This window comes from Sinocyclocheilus anshuiensis, unplaced genomic scaffold (assembly GCF_001515605.1).
Source record: "Sinocyclocheilus anshuiensis isolate Anshui unplaced genomic scaffold, SAMN03320099.WGS_v1.1 scaffold138, whole genome shotgun sequence".
NCBI classification, from domain to species: Eukaryota; Metazoa; Chordata; class Actinopteri; order Cypriniformes; family Cyprinidae; genus Sinocyclocheilus; species Sinocyclocheilus anshuiensis.
Window position 1 is genome coordinate 48,444 of NW_015546017.1, and position 17,188 is coordinate 65,631.

A 17,188-nucleotide genomic window follows, 5' to 3' on the forward strand; every position below is an offset into this window, starting at 1 on the left:
ATTTTTATTTCAGAGATGATAACTGGACACCATTTGTTGAGTTAAACATGCATACTGTTTGAAATGTTTATCATTACATAGTTTGTACTATTTCACAAAAGAATTGTAGGCACTGTACAGGATACACTGTGCAGTACGCTAGTGTTCCATTTCATTCTATTCACAAAGAGGTGTAAATGGGCGGTGTTTAAATCGTTAGATATCCGGCGTGATTGACAGTTAGAATAACCAATTCTTGAACAGATCTTTATTTTGTTTTGGTAGCTCATCCAATCGTAATTGATGGAATGTCGAAAAGGGGCGGGCCCTTACTGCGTCATTCGGATCAGATGGCGGTGGTGGCGGGGAGTGGATCGCTGATGCTGCTGCACTGGCCGGCGGGGAGGAGGGGATAACGAGGGGATTCTCCGACGAGACTCGGTGGACAAAATCTAATAACTCCAAACAAACCGGAGTTTGAATTAAGCGCATGTAAACGGGACAGGACTTTATTAATCTGCTGCGTTAAAAGCCTCATTTTCTCTCGCTACGGGCCCGAAGGCCTGAGGATTTGAGTGATTATTGGATCCAGAGTTTCAGCCGACACACAGATCTGCCCTATACATGACGGATAAATGCTTGGAAGTCTGTTCTTGAGGGGCTATTCCATCTGTTCCCGATTTGAACCGCCAAACCGGCTTAATTTAGGACACATTCGGACATTTAAATCAGAGTTAAAGGGATGGTTTATTTCAGTTAGCACGGCGGCTAATAACGCGCTTATTCACAATGAATCAATATTAGCCGTTAGCAGTTAGCATGTGCTGTTAATTTAAAAGAACAAATCTGTATTCAATGATCTCCGACCGATATTTTCTAGTGATATGCTGTCAGTCACCTGTCTTATATCCGGTTGTATTGATTACTCGGATGCTAAAGCCTTAGGTCTTCTGTCTCACTGTCTCTAAATGCATGGAGTCCCGTTATATGACTGGCACAGACAGTAAAATACCTCTTGAGTCTGGAGCAGCAAGACAGCACAGCAGTAAATGCTGACTCCGTGTGTCCATTACAGCCTTTCATGCACCTTCATTTAGTTTGAGTTCATTCGTTGGATCCATTGATTCACATTTGATGACAGAAGCAGCCTAGACGAACACACCTGATCAGGTAGAACACATACTTGTGTGTATCATCATGGGAAATACAGTGTCCTGCTGCGTGTCCCCCAGTGGAAGCCCCAAACTATCCCGGCAGGTGGAGCGTCTGGAGGACTATCAGATCAACACAGACCTGAGCGATGACACCGGTCCATACTTGCAGCACATCAGTGACCGAGAGGTGCCCGATGGTAAGTTCTAGTACCAGGGGTGTCAAACTCAATTCCAGGAGGGCTGGAGCCCTGCAGAGTTTTGTTCCACCACACATACCATGTAGTTTTCAAATAAGCCTGAAGGACTTCATTAGTTGGATCAGGTGTGTTTAATTAGGGTTGAATCTAAACACTGCAGGGCTCCGGCCCTCCAGGAACCGAGTTTGACACCCCTGATCGAGACCATGATTGCTCAGTCCTACTCGTGGAAATCAACCTTCCGGACTAACCCTGCTCAAACACATCTGAACTAGCTCATCAAGGTCTTCATGTTTACTTGATAATAATACAGACTGGTGTTGGAAATTAACTTTCGAGGTGAATCTCCCCTAACAAAACTAAGCACCCTTGATTTATATCTACTGTTTATTAGAAGTAGTTTCAAGGTCTGAACTGGATGTGTCCGAGTAGGTTGACATCCAAAGTGTGCAGTTTTGGGGTTATCCAGAACCAGATTTAAGAACTAAATCTATAACTTTAACCAAAATGCAGGTTTGAATCCTGCAAGTGTTGGTCTGTCACGACAAAATTCTATTCTATTCTATTCTATACTTGTGTTTCCACATTTGTGTGCCACTGCGTCTTGAGGAACTCTACTGCTGTGATCCGATGCCTTGACCTCCTCGTCTCACGGGTCGGGTTTCTGTTTAGAGCTGAACAATTTAAGTGCTGTTGGTTTGCTCTGAAAGTGGGTGGCCTATGACAATTTCGGTCTGAATAACAATTGCATATTGTAGTAATCAGCTACACTTAATAATGTTATTGAAAGAAACAAGGTTTATGGAGATCTCAGAAGGATATCTGTTAGTATTTGGGATGTGTGTGATGCCTCTTGGGATTGTTTGTAGTCTTTACTGCTGTTTATTTAGCCTGAGCTATTTTACCCTCAGGGGAGATGCATATAGTCAGTCAGTCACGCACACTCACAAATAACTTCCAGTGCTGTATTTAGAGCAACATGTCTTCATCTTTTAAAGCACATATGACAGCAGTGTAAACTCCACCACTATGGCTGCGGTTAATCCTTTGTGATTCTAGGTTTTTGTTAATTTGGAATTCTGTTGAACATGAGAAAAAAAACGATTCTAAGTTTAATTGGCAGAGACTCAAAAATGTGTAGTATTCCTGGCATTCCAGGGATGTAGATCTTGGGACAGCTGCATTCTCTTCTTATCTCGCTCTCTTGTTGGGAATCTCCACGAGGCATGTTTTGTTCCCTTTGGGGTTTAGTGTGTTATGCCAGTGTTTCCCAATCTTTTTATACCTTAGGTACATACACCTTAATTACCACCAAAACAAAAGAGGCGAAATGCAAGAAAGATAAGCACTGCTGATATGATAGGATTTATTTTTATTGTACAGGCAGCACTGAAAATTAAGTTGTGAATTTTCTTTTGCAAGTAAAATGAAATCTATCTGAGGTTCACATACCCCTTGTTGGGAATCACTGTGCTACGCCACACTATAGCCGTGTTCCTCCCCTCAGTGAGGACGGTGGCCCTACCCCCAGGGGTTATTTTTGACTTTGGCGGTGGGAGAATGGGAGTGTCAGTTGAGTACATGAGCTCTAGAGACCTGTGGAATGAATGAATCTCAATTGTTCAGCACATACACTACTATTCAAATCTTTGGGTTGTTTTTTTAGTTTTTTTTTTTTAAGAAATTAATAATTGTATTCAGCAAGTATGCATTAAATTGTTACAAAGTGACAGTAAAGACATTTACATTGTTACAAAAAAAATCTATAAACAAAAATGCTGTTCTTTTGTATCACTGTTTCCACAAAAATATTAAGCAGCACAACTGTTTTCAACATAATAATAATAATAATAATAATAAGAAGAAGAAGAAATGTTTCATGAGCACCAATTCAGCATAATGGAATGATTTCTGAAGGATCATGTGACACTGAAGACTGGAGTAATGGCTGCTAAAAAATTCAGCTTTGCCATCACAGCAAAAAATTACATTTTAAAATATATTACAATATATTACAACAGAAAATATATAAAAATAAAAATATAATGAATATATATATATATATATATATATATATATATGCAGGTGTATATTATAAGAGAAAAGTTATTTCACTTGTAATAATACTTCAAAATATTACTGTTTTTATAGTATTTCCTAACAATAAATGCAGCCTCAGTGAGCACTGATGTCTTTTAAAAGCATTAAATATTCTTACTGACCCCGAAATCTGAACGGTAATGTATGCTAATGGGTATTTCATAAAAAACAAAAATACAAAACAAAGAGAGCGACTGGTCTTTCATTCTGTATTTCCACAGAAGTCACAGGTTTGGAGCAACATGAGAGTGAGTAAATGATGACAGAATTTGTCGTTTTTGTTGAACTAATCCTTTAAAGCAATAATTAATGGGAGGTCATTACAGGGCTTTTACCACAGTTAAGGAGTGTTCTTATGCATTTATGCAAGTGAGGTGGAGTAAAATCACTATAACACACAGCCTAAAGATTTTTGTCTAATCTTTATGTGTGATCCGCTAAGAAAGAACGCTTTTGTATTTGCCAGCAGTGTGACGTTAGCTTTGCATTTGATTACTGAGTTAGCGAACATAAAATTGGCTCTAGTTTGCCGCCCTTGGACTAAAGCTGCCTTGTCACCAGGCGTTCCTGTACCTCCCTATCAGTCAGCATTCTCTCTCACCCATGTCCATCGATTTCTCAGGGGAAGGAATCTGGGCCTCAGCCCCAACAAGAGTTCGGTTGAGAAATAAGTCTTCAGGTTTGCCCAACTCATCTGGACTTGTCATTCTCACTCTGCTTTGCCATTCATATCCTCCGGTAGGAAATGGCTGTGAGTTTTTGGGTTGGAGAAAAATATCAAGATCTGCCTCTGAGGTTTTCATTTATTAGAGTACGTGTTTGGATGTACCTTTAGTCCTTTGTAAAATATCTGCGCTTTTCAGTGACCATATTTTAACCTGAAGGTGAATTCCAGCAAGAATAGGATCTTCAAATCACATTTTGCTAGAGTTATCTTTAAATATCTTTGCCACTAAACAGAATCAATATGTTTTCATGTAGCTAGTTCTAAAGTCTATTTATAACTTACAATCTTATGAACTTTAACTACCTTGCTTTACACTGTTGTCTCATAGTTGTTGACCTGCAACAGAAAAGATCGAAGTAGAAGAAAATTGTATGCTAATGCCTACTTGCAGGCACAGCGTCTCTTGTGGTAATGCTGTGAACACTACATGCATTAGGATTTGCCATTTGATCCATTGTGAAAGTATGTTTAGGGCCATAGACTGTAGAATCATCCAAAGCTGGGTATCCTGAACTGTGCTTCACCTCCTGCCAGTTTTGTAGCTCCCATGACATGGTTGCAGCTGTCCAAACATCTCCTTGGAGTGTGTTTACTATACAACCTAGCAGCACTGGCACAAATCTTTTGACCCTATCTCCATTTAATTCCAGTGGCTGCTGAAGACACCTTTTAATGAAGTGGCCTGGGCAAAATCCTCAATCCTAATGTTCTGAACAGCACTTTGGGTAGAATGTTTTTACAGGTGATGGTTACAGACTTACACAATTTACAAACATAAACGCCATTTTGGTACAGTTGAATATGTGTCTTTCCCAGGGGACTCTGTTATGGTTTGTAATGTGTGCTCATGCTGTAAAGTGTGGTACGGTCTGTTTTGATTCGTTGGATTGGCTTCTGTGGCACATGGCGGTGTGGGCGGCGCTCAGGGTGTGAGCTCTTGTTGTTCTATTACAGTGCGCATACAATAGGCTTATTGTGCCCCCACTCCTCTCACTCTTGTGGCCAGAGCGGGTAACAGCATGCCCCTGCCAATCAGAGCACTCAGAGCAGGACGACATACCACCTTATCTCCCTTATAGGGGGTTGTTTCAGTGTAAAGATTGATATTTATTGAATGCATGTCACCACCAGTGCACTTGTAGCTTCTTTTTAAAATTGTATTCTTGGATTTGCCTTGTTATTGGGCAGATATATTGAACAGGAAAATTAGAATGTTATATGATGCTATACTGAAAGAACATTAATGTTCAAGTTTGGGGGCAGTAAGATTTTTATTTATTTATTGTTTATTTTTGAAAGAATTAATACTTTTATTCACCAAGGATGCATTAAAGTGTCAGTAAAGACATTTTAAAAATATTATTCTTTAAGATTAATAATAAGAAATGTTTCTTGAGCACCAAATCATTATATTAGAATGATTTCTGAAGGATCATGTGACACTGAAGACTGGAGTAATGGCTGCTGATTCATCTTTTCCATCACAGGAATAAATTACATTTTATAATATGTTAAAATAGAAAACAATTTGATTTTTTTTATCAAATTGTAAAAAACATTTCATAATATTACTGTTTTTACTGTATTTTTGATCAAATAAATACATCTTTGTTAAGCAGAAGAGACTTAAAACATTAACCCCTGGTTTCACAGACAAGGCTTAAGCCTAGTCCCAGACTAAGTGTAAGTCTGAGCTGTTTTAACTGAAAGAAACTTGCACTGACTGATCTTAAAATATATCAGTGCCTCTGTCTTGTCTCAAAATGCACACCAGTAATGTTTTTTCTAAGGCACGTTAATACAAATTACTTAAATGTCCTAATTGATCTATTGCCTAGTCCTGGCTTAGTCTAAGCCCTGTCTGTGAAACCAGGCCTAAGACTCAAAAACATTAGAGAATCAGATTAACCCAAAAACTGCTGAAAACTAAAAACGGTAGTGTATATGTGAAATAATAAGAGTAATGTTAACAATTTTAAAGTTTTATATTTTATTGGTATTCAAGTATGTACCATCCATTCTTAGATGCCCATATGTTGTTGATTGATTGATTGATTATCTGTCTTCTAGATCTGGCTTTAGATTCCAACCCATCAGATCATGCCCGTGCCAGCACGATCTTCCTTAGCAAGTCACAGACGGATGGTGAGTGTTTCTAATAATTGTCATCTAATGAGTTAATCATTTCATTTTACTTCCTTGTTAGCAGCTGCATATTAACTAGTGTCCTGACCATACCTTTAATAGCTGGAAGGTCACTTTGTTAAATGGCTACTGGCACAGCTTGTCAATATTTGATAATGAAATGTTTAACTTGCCTTTTTCTTTTTCAGTACGGGACAGGAGGAAAAACAATCACATAAATCATGTGAGTGAATGTGTTATGGAGTCTGCTTTGTGGTTGTGCTTGGTTATATGGTTGTAAGTGTATTAAATGTTCATTCTTTCTGGAGGTCTCACCTGGTCTGCTTTCGAAGAAGTACAGCTCCTGCTCTACGATATTCATTGATGACAGTACCGTTAGTCAGCCCAACCTGAAAAGCACAATCAAATGGTCGGTGACAGTTCACTGTTTTATTACACAATTTTTTTTTTACTATTTCTACATTATCATTTATAGTAAAATATAGACATTAATTAGTTATATAATGAGTACAGACCATTGATGCATGAAAAAAATAATTAGCAAAATGAAAAGGTAGAGTACTGTTTGTTTTATTTTGCTTTTATTTTGTATGTTGACAACCTTTCTGTTGTCTGTTTCCAGTGTCACATTAGCAATTTATTATCACATTAAAAACAGGTATGTTTCATTATGTTCTTTCCCACAAGCAAATCATTTGACCTATACATTTTGATAATATTTTGCTTATAAAATTGAAATGTGTTCTGTGATTTTAAAAATGTGAATTAATCCATCCAATTAATCCATTTCAGGGACTCCGATAAGTCATTGGACACCTTTGATGAAAAAATGCACCCCTTATCTGTAAGTTAACCTCTTATTTTTCTTGCTTTCAGTAACATCTGCAGCTGTTGGACAATTCCACATTTTATAGTCACTATTTGATTTTGTTCAGACAGGCTGCAGTATCTATTTTTTGTGTGCATCAAATCCGTTTAGCTGTTTAGTCTGAGCAGAAAAAAATGTTCTGCAATCCAATTTGCACATTTGATCTGATTCATATGTGGTTTAAAATCCATTTGAAATGGATTTTTGGAAAAGCATTTGTGAACAGTCAGTTACTTTTGTTATTTGGGACTTGACATATAACATACACTTTGTAAGAAGTCAGTTATTTTTTCTCACTCTTATCCCATATGGTTAGCTTATGTTCTACCACTTGCCACAATGACAGGGACTCTTTGTAATAGTAGAAGGTGTCTTGGCATCATAATGACATTTTAAAAAGTGAAAGTGACGTTTAGTCAAGTATGGAGTCCCATACTCGTAATTTGTGCTCTGCATTTATCCCATCCAAGTGCACACACACAGCAGTGAGTAGTGAACAAACACACACACACACACACACACACACACACCGTGAACACACTGCCGGTACAGAGACTTGAACCCGCGACCTTTGGTTTACAAGTTTGACTTTAACCATTAGGCCACGACTGCCCCGTTTTAGTCTTCAGAAGTAACTAATGAACATTACACATATTAAATGAAGAGCTTGGAAGTTGAGCTAGAAGTTTTGAGCATATTAGCATATAATGTGTATAAATGCTACCTTTGGCAGAGGGAACAGGTTCCTGATGATTACTCCCGCACAGACCCCGAACACAAACTCATCTATCGATTCGTCCGGACGCTGTTCAGTGCAGCACAGCTCACAGCCGAGTGTGCAATCGTCACTCTGGTAAGAGAATGGCAGCCTTTCTGATTGGTCTGCTCCACTTTCAGCTTATTCTGTACAATGAGAAAAAGATAGAGTCTAACATCAAGCAGGGGCGTTTGTTTTTTTTTATTGGGGTGCTTGGGTACATTTTCCTGATGTCCACTAGAGGACAGCAGAGCACCAGAGAATGAATCATCATGTGTTTGTTTAGCCAGTATTGGTCCAGACTCCATTCCAACTTCTTCCTTTTACCTTAAAGCAAATAATGTTAAGCACACCTCACCTGATTCACAACCAATAACTCATGATTATTTACAATCAAATATTTTGATAAAACGTACAATAAGGTTCGATTTTTAGGTATCATGAACAATGAACAACAGTTTTTACAGCATTTATTAATCTAGCTTAATGCTCATTGTTAATTTAGATCCAGTTATAATACATGAACTCTGTTCAAGAGTCTAAATGTAGCCTTGGCGAGTAAAAAAATACTATGAAAAAAAAAACGTAGCCAACATAATTAGCCCAAAATTTTGAACTGTAATGCATATAGAAATTAACATGAATCAGAATCAGAAGAGCTTTATTACCAAGTATGTTTACACACACAAGGAATTTGACTTGACGACAGGAGCTTCCAGTGTAGAAGAAAGTACAAACATAGTGAAGACATACATGATAGTGCAGACATACATAGGAATAACACAGTAGAGATGCAATATAACACTAATATTAAAAAAAAAATTATTAAAAAAATTAAAATTAAAAAAAATAAAAAATTTAATAATGTACTATATACAGAAATAGAAGTATAGGAAAAAATGTAATTGTTTAGATAAATGTACAAATATGTTATTTACAGTTTAATATAAATATGTCAGATAACTATGTTAGCTGTGATGGACGATGTATAATTATGAAAGATTAACCTAGATTAATTAACATCAAGACAAATTCCTTATTTCTTTCTGAAATTATTTAATGCTGTAAAAGTATTATTAATTGTTATTTCAAAAGTAACACATCAGCTAGTGTAAATGAACTAAATGTTATCATAGAGAGTTTCCAGTATTTTAATTCTAATTTGCACAGAATGATGCCATATCGCAAGTTACCTTTGTAAGAAGCATCTTTTGAGCACATACATGTCCACTGTCTTTGCTGCAGGTATATTTGGAGAGGCTGTTGACGTATGCCGAGCTGGACATTTGCCCATCTAACTGGAAGAGGATTGTTCTGGGAGCCATCCTACTGGCCTCGAAAGTCTGGGACGATCAGGCCGTGTGGAACGTCGACTACTGTCAGATCCTCAAAGACATCACTGTTGAGGACATGTGAGTGAGATAATATAGTCACTGTGTGTTCTGCTCAAAAGGTTACAGCTCATTTGTACAGTCAAAATAATCTAGAACAAAACGTCTTGTTGTGATACATCAACGCACCATCCAAAATCCAATATGTGTTGCAGTAAGGAGACAGTACCCTGTGTCACTTCACTCCTCTGCCAACTCATTCCAGTCTACAACTCCTACATACCTCACAACTTCCCATATCCCTTGGAACAAGCATGCAAGATTTTCAAAATGAAACGACACACTTCAAAACCTTGTTTTTTTTGTTCTCATGTCTCAATATCCATATAAATGACACAGACAGGGTTTGTGTGTGTATGTTCTACGTGATTGTGTATGTTAAAGGCCATGGCCCTCTTCTCTCCTCTCCTCTCTGCCCCTTCGCTCTATTTTCATCCCTTTCATTGAAGCAGTCTTTGTGAGCCTCTGGGCTGGCGGGCCTTCAAGTGCTCTCAGACTCCTCAACAATGGCCCAGGCTCTCGCCCACTCCATTTGTTGCCCCTAGCGACTGATATATAATTTTTATACGCAATTATATTGAGCAAGGATGTATTAAGTTAATCTAAAGTGAAAGTAAAGATATTTTACATAAATGTCAGTAAAGACACTCTTTTAAACTTTCTATTCAAAGAATTTTGGAAAAAAAACTATCACAGTTTCTACAAAAATATAAGCAGCACAAATGTTTTCTTCTTTGATAGTAATACGCAGCAAATCAGCATATTAGAATGATTTCTGAAGGATCATGTGACACTGAAGACTAATGAAAATGTTGAAAAATGTAGTTTTGCCAGTAATGGATTGTATAGTTTTCATGTTTCATGTCTTCTTTAATATCTGGTTGTATCTGGCTTTATTTACATTGGGACCATTGTCTGTGATTTTAAATCAGAAAAGACACTCCTGACTCAGTGAATCTCACAATCCATTTTTTTTAGGAATGAGATGGAAAGACATTTTCTGGAGCTGCTACAGTTCAACATTAACGTGCCGGCCAGCGTCTACGCCAAGTATTACTTTGACCTGCGCTCTTTAGCAGACGACAACAACCTGAGCTTTCCTTTGGAACCATTGAGCAACGAACGAGCACAGAAATTAGAGGTGGGCAGCATACCTACAAAATGTACTCAAGTCATACTTCTTTTTCTAATGGGACAATTTAATTACAAGCGTTCTCATATAATTTGTTCTTTATTTCAAAGGCTATCTCAAGACTATGTGAGGATAAGTACAAGGATCTGAGCAGAGTGGCCATGAGGAGATCATTCAGTGCAGACAACCTAGTGGGCATCCGCAGATCCAATGCCGTTCTTTCCTAGAGCTTTTTTTCTTGGAACAATGGCCACTCCAAGACTAAATTGAATGGACAAAACTCGTTCTTTGCCCCACCTTTGGCTGTGACATTATGCCACCCCGAAAGATCTTACATCTTACCCAACCGTTGCAGAACACCATAGAGACAAAACAGACTGAATGGTTTCTTTTGTTTGTTTTTTGCTTACTATGTAGGCTACTAGCTGTGAACTGTCAGTTTTTAATTAAAATAATTTGCAGATGGAGTATTTTAAATAAACACTAATCATGTAACATGTCTGAATTTATGTTTGAAGAATGTTTTACAAGGTCACTACAAACTGTCAAAATGGTGGTTTGTTTTTGTTGCATTACACTGAAAAATTAATCCAGGGATTTTAACACTTACAGTTCTTTCACAATAAGCGCTAATTAAATTTGTTAGAATCATATTTGTGTAAATGTAAATATATATATATAAATAAATAATATGAATAAAGTGCAGGTTTTTAATGCCTTTAAAAAATCTAAAATTGATAGCTTTCTACTAACAAAACATCAGAAAAGTAAAAATGATGACACACTCGGTGGGATTTTATTTTTTATATCAACTGGGTGAATTGTTTTTTTTTCCTTCTCCAAAACAGCAGTAAAAATAAAAGCATAATTAATAATAGACCAAACGTTTGACTTGCAGGTTCACAAATTGCTCCTCGCTTTTATTCTCTACCAGTAAGAGAAACAAAAGAAACATGTTTCAAAGACACTTTTCATAAATATCTATAAATCTCTTTAAAATTGTAGCACTGTATTTCATATCGTTTACAAAACATATGTACAGAGTTGCAGTCTGGACTCATAAAAGGACATGTCTTCTACAAGATTTACATACGAATAGAGCCAAACGAGTTATGTCCACACAACCAGACATGCAGCAAAATTGTGAGGCATTTTAAAGACTACACAGGAAATGTTACTTCTACAACAGCTTGGACCGTAAAAAGTAGCCAAACAATGCTTACATTTACACCTTAATGCTCCACTGAAAGATTTCACACAGAACTACAAAAACAACATTTAAAGATTCTGTCTGCTAAAAGTGCATAGCCAACACTGGTTTTCTGATTCGAAACACAAATAAGGTGAAATGACATATTTACATTTTTATTACAATGGTTAATAAAATAACCAAAGACGGGATCATGAGGCTTGACAAGGAAACGAACAGACCAAAATAAATTATGTTGTTCCACATTTTGAAACCAGTTAATATTTGGCCTTGCCAAAAAAAAAAAAATTATATTCAACAAACCTAGAATGGCTGCTGGTTAACACCTGAACCTAGTGAAAATTGAACCATTGATCACAAGAGGGAAGTCAAGCTCACACAATAGACCTACAGACTCTTCAAACAACTCTATAGATGGTACATACACATCCTATTATTTAACACTGCCCAATAGACGCTAACCAACAATCTATTATCAGTGGGGAGACGGCTTTGATAAGTGGCTGCTGAGGGACACTGAAGAACATTCGGTGAGCATTAACCTGTGCAGAACTGCCTGCAACAACTTTAGGTGAATGTGAACTGCTTCTTCACTAGACTTGCTTTTTTCCTCCACTTGCACAGTATAAGCTGAAATTGTTATATATATATATATATATACACACACACACACACACACACACAGAGAACACATGAAAGCACGTCCTACACATTTGTAAATTAGAAGACTGGAGATGATCCTACTGACATCCTGTAAAATGCCAATAAAGTCGTAAACAACAGAGTGACTGTTATCTGAGATACCACAAAGTTTTTGAATAGCATATTTACAAGAATACACAAATAAATAAAATATCTCCACAAACCCCTCAATTCATCTTGACTCATATCAAGTATTAACCTTCTCAGATTTTTTTTCCATCATTCATGGTCTAGAAAAACAAACAGAAGGTGGCTAAGATGCTTGCAACAATTGTAAAGCAGACAAATTATCTTTTCCTCACAAAGTATCAACATGTTCATTGCTCTGCAAATTAGACCAGTGAATAAGAAGAACTTGACTACAATTAAACAACCAATAGCCTGTAAAAATCCTTCATAATATATTCGTTCAATCCATCAGGTCGAACAGACACCTGCTCATTCAGAGTCATGACCTGCACACTTCAGGCTTCACTCGTTTGACAGTTGTAGGGTTTATAATGGACCAGGGCTTTCTGGCCAATATTCAGACGTGTGATGAGGGTGCTGATTTGTGATAGGTCCCAGTGGGTGCTGTTCCGGCTCGGGCTGTGAGAGCGGTATTCGCCTCACTGTACATGGATGAGCCTGATACAGGTGGCTTCTGGGTCCTACAGGGGCGGTACCGTGCCACAAAGCGTCTCCAGGACTCCAGAGTCTTCCCAGACCAGATCCAAACACCTGAGGTAATGCCTACTACAAGACACATGAAGTATTTCAGCATGAAGACGGCATAGTCCGGCCCCATGCCGAGCCGCTGGCGCTCGGACAGGCAAGAACAGGCCAGGGCCCGCTCCCAACCTGGCCTGTAATGTTGCTCGTACACTAGGCAAGCCACCACAATACTTGCGGGCACTGTGTACAAGACAGTGAAGAGCCCAATCCGGATCATTAACTTCTCCAGCTTGTCTGTCTTGGTGCCGCCCTGTTTAATGACGCTACGGATCCGGAAGAGTGAAACAAATCCGGCCAGAAGGAAGAGGGAGCCAGTGAAGAGGTAGACGACCAGCGGTGCCAATACAAAGCCACGTAGGCTCTCCAAACTCTGGTTGCCGACGTAACAGATCCCAGCCACAGGGTCTCCATCCACCGAACTCAAAGCCAGGACAGCGATGGACTTGACACTAGGGACGAGCCAAGCAGCAAGGTGGAAGTACTGTGAGTAACCCGAGATGGCCTCATTCCCCCATTTCATTCCTGCTGCTAGGAACCAGGTGAAGGAAAGCACCACCCACCAGATGGAGCTGGCCATTCCAAAGAAATATATGAGCAGGAAAACAAGCGTGCAAAGGGCTGGACCCGTGGTGTCATAGAGGATGTGCTGTTGGTTGCCGGAGCCCTCGCAAGCTACCCGCTCATGGCCCGCAAGCAGTCGCACAATGTACCCCAGCGACACAAACAGATAACAAGCAGCCAGGAAGATAATCGGCCGCTCTGGATATTTGAAACGCTCCATGTCGATGAGGAAAGTGGCCACAGTGGTGAGCGTGGAGACAAAGCACAGCACCGACCACAGGCCGATCCAAAAGGTTGTAAAGGCATGCTCATCCAGGGAAAAGTAGGGTTGGTGGCAAGGCAAAGCACAATTGGATAGAGAGCCAGTATGTACCCGGTTATGGAGAGGATGTGCATCCTGTTTAATTGTCACTAGGGGGTTTCGACAATGGCACTCACGGTCGCACTTCTGCGGCGGAGCAGATTTTGCAGTGGTTCTATGTCGTGGCGTTCCCTTGGGAGTGGGTTTGGGGAAAGGAGGTGATAGAGTTGTGGTCTCACTGCTGTTCCTGTCCATACAAAGCCGATCAGTGTCGCCCAGCATAGGCAGCTGCTCACAACTCATGCGCTCCGGCCACTCAAACCCATACTGAATCATGAGGGGAGAGCAACCCCTCTTAGCCCTCTCGCACACAGACCTGCAAGGCGGTAGAGGTTTTTTGTAGTCCTGAAGACAGATGGGGGTGTACATACTGCACAGGAAGAAAAGCAAGTCTGGGGAGCAACGGATCCGGACAAGTGGCCAAAACTGGTGCACTTCCAAGCCGACTTCATCCTGGGTGTCATGATTGAACTGGTTGGGCATGTAGGTGTGATTGTATCCGATCTCTTTGCACATCGGTACAGTGATTGGCTCACACACTATATCCTTAGAAGCAGCATCGCCAAGCCTAGACAGTTGCAACAGCAGCAGAAGGTGCAGCCAAAATCCAACCAGGTGCATCCCTGAGGTCTCCATGATGAAATGATGCTTATCTGCAGGTTTCCTCATACTGAAAAACTATTCATTTCAATTCTTGAGTATTTTCTCGGCTCAGGTTTTCCTCCCTTCCTTCCTTTCTTTTTTTAATTTATTGCTGCGTTTAGGAAAGAAGAAATCCCAAAAGGAAACCTTAATTGCTCCAGCAGCATGTCCACAGTCCACAAGGTTGTAAATCACAGTGAAGTTTCATTCCAGATCCCGAGCACACTTTCTTCCGACTGTGTGAGTGCATTTTATACAGATGATCATAAACACGGGCTGAAAGAGAAAGAGAACAACTACAGTTAAATCAAACAACAGCTTAATAATTCTACAGAAAATCATTAACATAGAATTGAGCGTCAGAACGTACCATGGAAAAGCACGGGCATCCGTGGACTAAATGATCAATCATTCACGAGTAAACCGTGTTAAGGTCGAAAGTTCATTTCCCGCAGATACTTTGTAACAAAGTAACATTTTAATCGTCGGTTTCCTTTCTGATCTGCATTCACTTCCACATGGCAGGTGAATGCATCCGATGAATACAATCCGGCGGATTCACAACAAAAAAGACGGCGAAAAATCGAGAAGAAAATATGAAAAAGAAATCTGACGTCCAAAATTAAATTCCTTCTTAAAAGTATAATAAGGGTGAATAATACACATAAAAAAAAACAAATAAAATCACCTTTCGCATTAGTGCTCAGAGCAACAGGTTTCAGTTGCTTCCTGCCATTTCCTTCAGTGTGTTTCCCAGCAGTCCATTGGAGTCCTTTCACGCACTTTAACATGTATAAACTCCACAATTCCACGCCAGACTCTTCTACTAATTTGTTGAGAACGTATTTTTCTGTGTGGCAGAGCGTGTGTTCCTTCGGTTGGCTGCGGAGCCAGTAATTACTCACTCCGTAGAGGTTCTGTGGAGTGAAAATACTCCACCCGCAATGACACGCCCACAACTTTTCAGTACCCAACCCCTTTTTCACCAGGGGCCACTGACAGTCATCTGTGTGGAAAAAACTGCCCTATCTATCTATCTATCTATCTATCTATGAAACTAATATTATTTCTATGGTTTGTGTAACAGGTGTCGTTATTCATATCATTGTGTGAAATTAAGCTTTTAATAATTTAATGAGACTTGAACAATGGCATGGTTTCCACCCTAAATTGAATAGAAAAATGTGATAGTTACACTGGCTAGGCATACTAGAACAATGGCTTAACAGATCAACAAAATGTACATTTATGTTAGTTAAAAAAATACTGGGAATATGCCACGTTACTCATTTAACCGTAATGAGGATGTTTAAATTAGTCAGTGGAGTCAGTGAATGGCACTGGCGAGTGTGTGTGTGTGTGTGTGTGACTATGAAAAGGCCTTGAGTCTCTTGTGCAAGTGTATCCTGTATTACGTTTGTGTTTACCCACTGGGCCCATTCAGGACAGACGGAGCTGTGCAAACACTCAGATAATGACTGCTAACGCAAGCTTAATCACTCACGCCTCGACGAGACAAAGAAAGCAACAGAGAGGAGCACCTTGCCATACTGATACTCGGTTTGTGAACAGCTAGTGTGCACTAGGATGCCATCTCTAGGTCAGAGTTCAGATGTTGTTTCCATATTTGTGATGTTTGGAATCATCAACCAAATAAAACGAGTCCAAATAAGGTGATGTTTGTTTTTGTCCTGTTTTGTGGTAAAGCACTGGACCTACAGCTGTAAATCTGAATGATTGATTTGTGGTTCCATGATTCTGTAAATGATTTAAACACTTTTACCATATTAGTGATTAACTAAATAGTAAAAAATAAATCCAATAAAAATTATTTTCTGAAATTTTCTGAAAAATAGAATTATTACTTATTAGAAATACTTAAAAACGTTTCATAAAATTAAATATGTTGCCTATAAAAATGTTTTTAAGTTGACATACTAAAATTACTAAAACAGAAATAAAAACAAAGTTAAATAGAAATATAAAAAAACTGACTAAGCATGTAACAGAATCACTAAAACTTAAACTAAAATTAAAATGAAAACTGAAAATATAAAAATAAAAGCCATTAATTAATATTGTTAACTAAAATAACATTGTCAGCTTAGCTTAAAAATGTATAAATAGCATTGAATAACATAAAAAAAAAAATCAAACCTGACATTTATTTCTAAGAAAAACAGCACTAACACTTTCCAAGCAAAATATTTCTTAAAAAGACGTTTAAAATATAAGTTTTTAAAAATGATAATATAATAGATATACCATTCAAAATTAAGATACCCAGGTTGTCAAATGTTAGTGGATCATGTTCATAGTTAATGTGATGAACTAGACCTATGTGAACTTGAAAAAAATGACGTCACACATCCTCTAGAAATCACTTTGGGAACAGCTGGTTCAAAGTCATTGCAAAAAATCACGTAGAAAGTAAAGTTACTATTTCTGGGAACCACTGTATGTACAGTATAGTATATAATACTGATAAAGTACAGTTAAATTATTGTGCTATTAAGAGAGAGGTGTGACAAATTATTGCCCATTCCCT

General features: G+C 38.6%; 2 protein-coding genes across 3 annotated transcripts; one reads left to right on the plus strand and one right to left on the minus strand.

Moving 5' to 3' along the window:
- Positions 1 to 310: 310 nt before the first annotated feature.
- Positions 311 to 10,964, plus strand: LOC107698526 (cyclin-Y-like protein 1). Its single transcript, XM_016499548.1, has 10 exons — positions 311 to 1,330; positions 6,228 to 6,302; positions 6,491 to 6,525; positions 6,611 to 6,711; positions 6,925 to 6,960; positions 7,095 to 7,146; positions 7,904 to 8,023; positions 9,173 to 9,339; positions 10,297 to 10,459; positions 10,561 to 10,964. The coding sequence occupies exons 1-10, from the start codon at positions 1,177 to 1,179 to the stop codon at positions 10,675 to 10,677; spliced, it is 1,020 nt and encodes a 339-aa protein (XP_016355034.1). The 5' UTR covers positions 311 to 1,176; the 3' UTR covers positions 10,678 to 10,964.
- A 1,377-nt stretch (positions 10,965 to 12,341) lies between these two features.
- Positions 12,342 to 15,583, minus strand: LOC107698527 (frizzled-5-like). Of its 2 annotated transcripts, XM_016499549.1 has the most exons (3): positions 15,329 to 15,583; positions 15,011 to 15,142; positions 12,342 to 14,916 (listed from the first exon to the last, which is right to left on the minus strand). In XM_016499549.1, the coding sequence occupies exon 3, from the start codon at positions 14,665 to 14,667 to the stop codon at positions 12,889 to 12,891; it is 1,779 nt and encodes a 592-aa protein (XP_016355035.1). In that variant the 5' UTR covers positions 14,668 to 14,916; positions 15,011 to 15,142; positions 15,329 to 15,583; the 3' UTR covers positions 12,342 to 12,888. The 2 variants fall into 2 exon arrangements, with proteins under 2 accessions (XP_016355035.1, XP_016355037.1); XM_016499551.1 differs by lacking the exon at positions 15,011 to 15,142.
- Between the last annotated feature and the right edge of the window lie 1,605 nt (positions 15,584 to 17,188).

Bases quoted from the DNA above. Each gene is read 5' to 3' on its own strand.
- LOC107698527 (XM_016499551.1), bottom strand. From the start codon at position 14,667: ATGAGGAAACCTGCAGATAAGCATCATTTCATCATGGAGACCTCAGGG.
- LOC107698526 (XM_016499548.1), top strand. From the start codon at position 1,177: ATGGGAAATACAGTGTCCTGCTGCGTGTCCCCCAGTGGAAGCCCCAAA. The intron at 9,340-10,296 runs GTGAGTGAGATA...CATTTTTTTTAG, and splicing joins GACATCACTGTTGAGGACAT to GAATGAGATGGAAAGACATT. The intron at 10,460-10,560 runs GTGGGCAGCATA...TTTATTTCAAAG, and splicing joins AACGAGCACAGAAATTAGAG to GCTATCTCAAGACTATGTGA.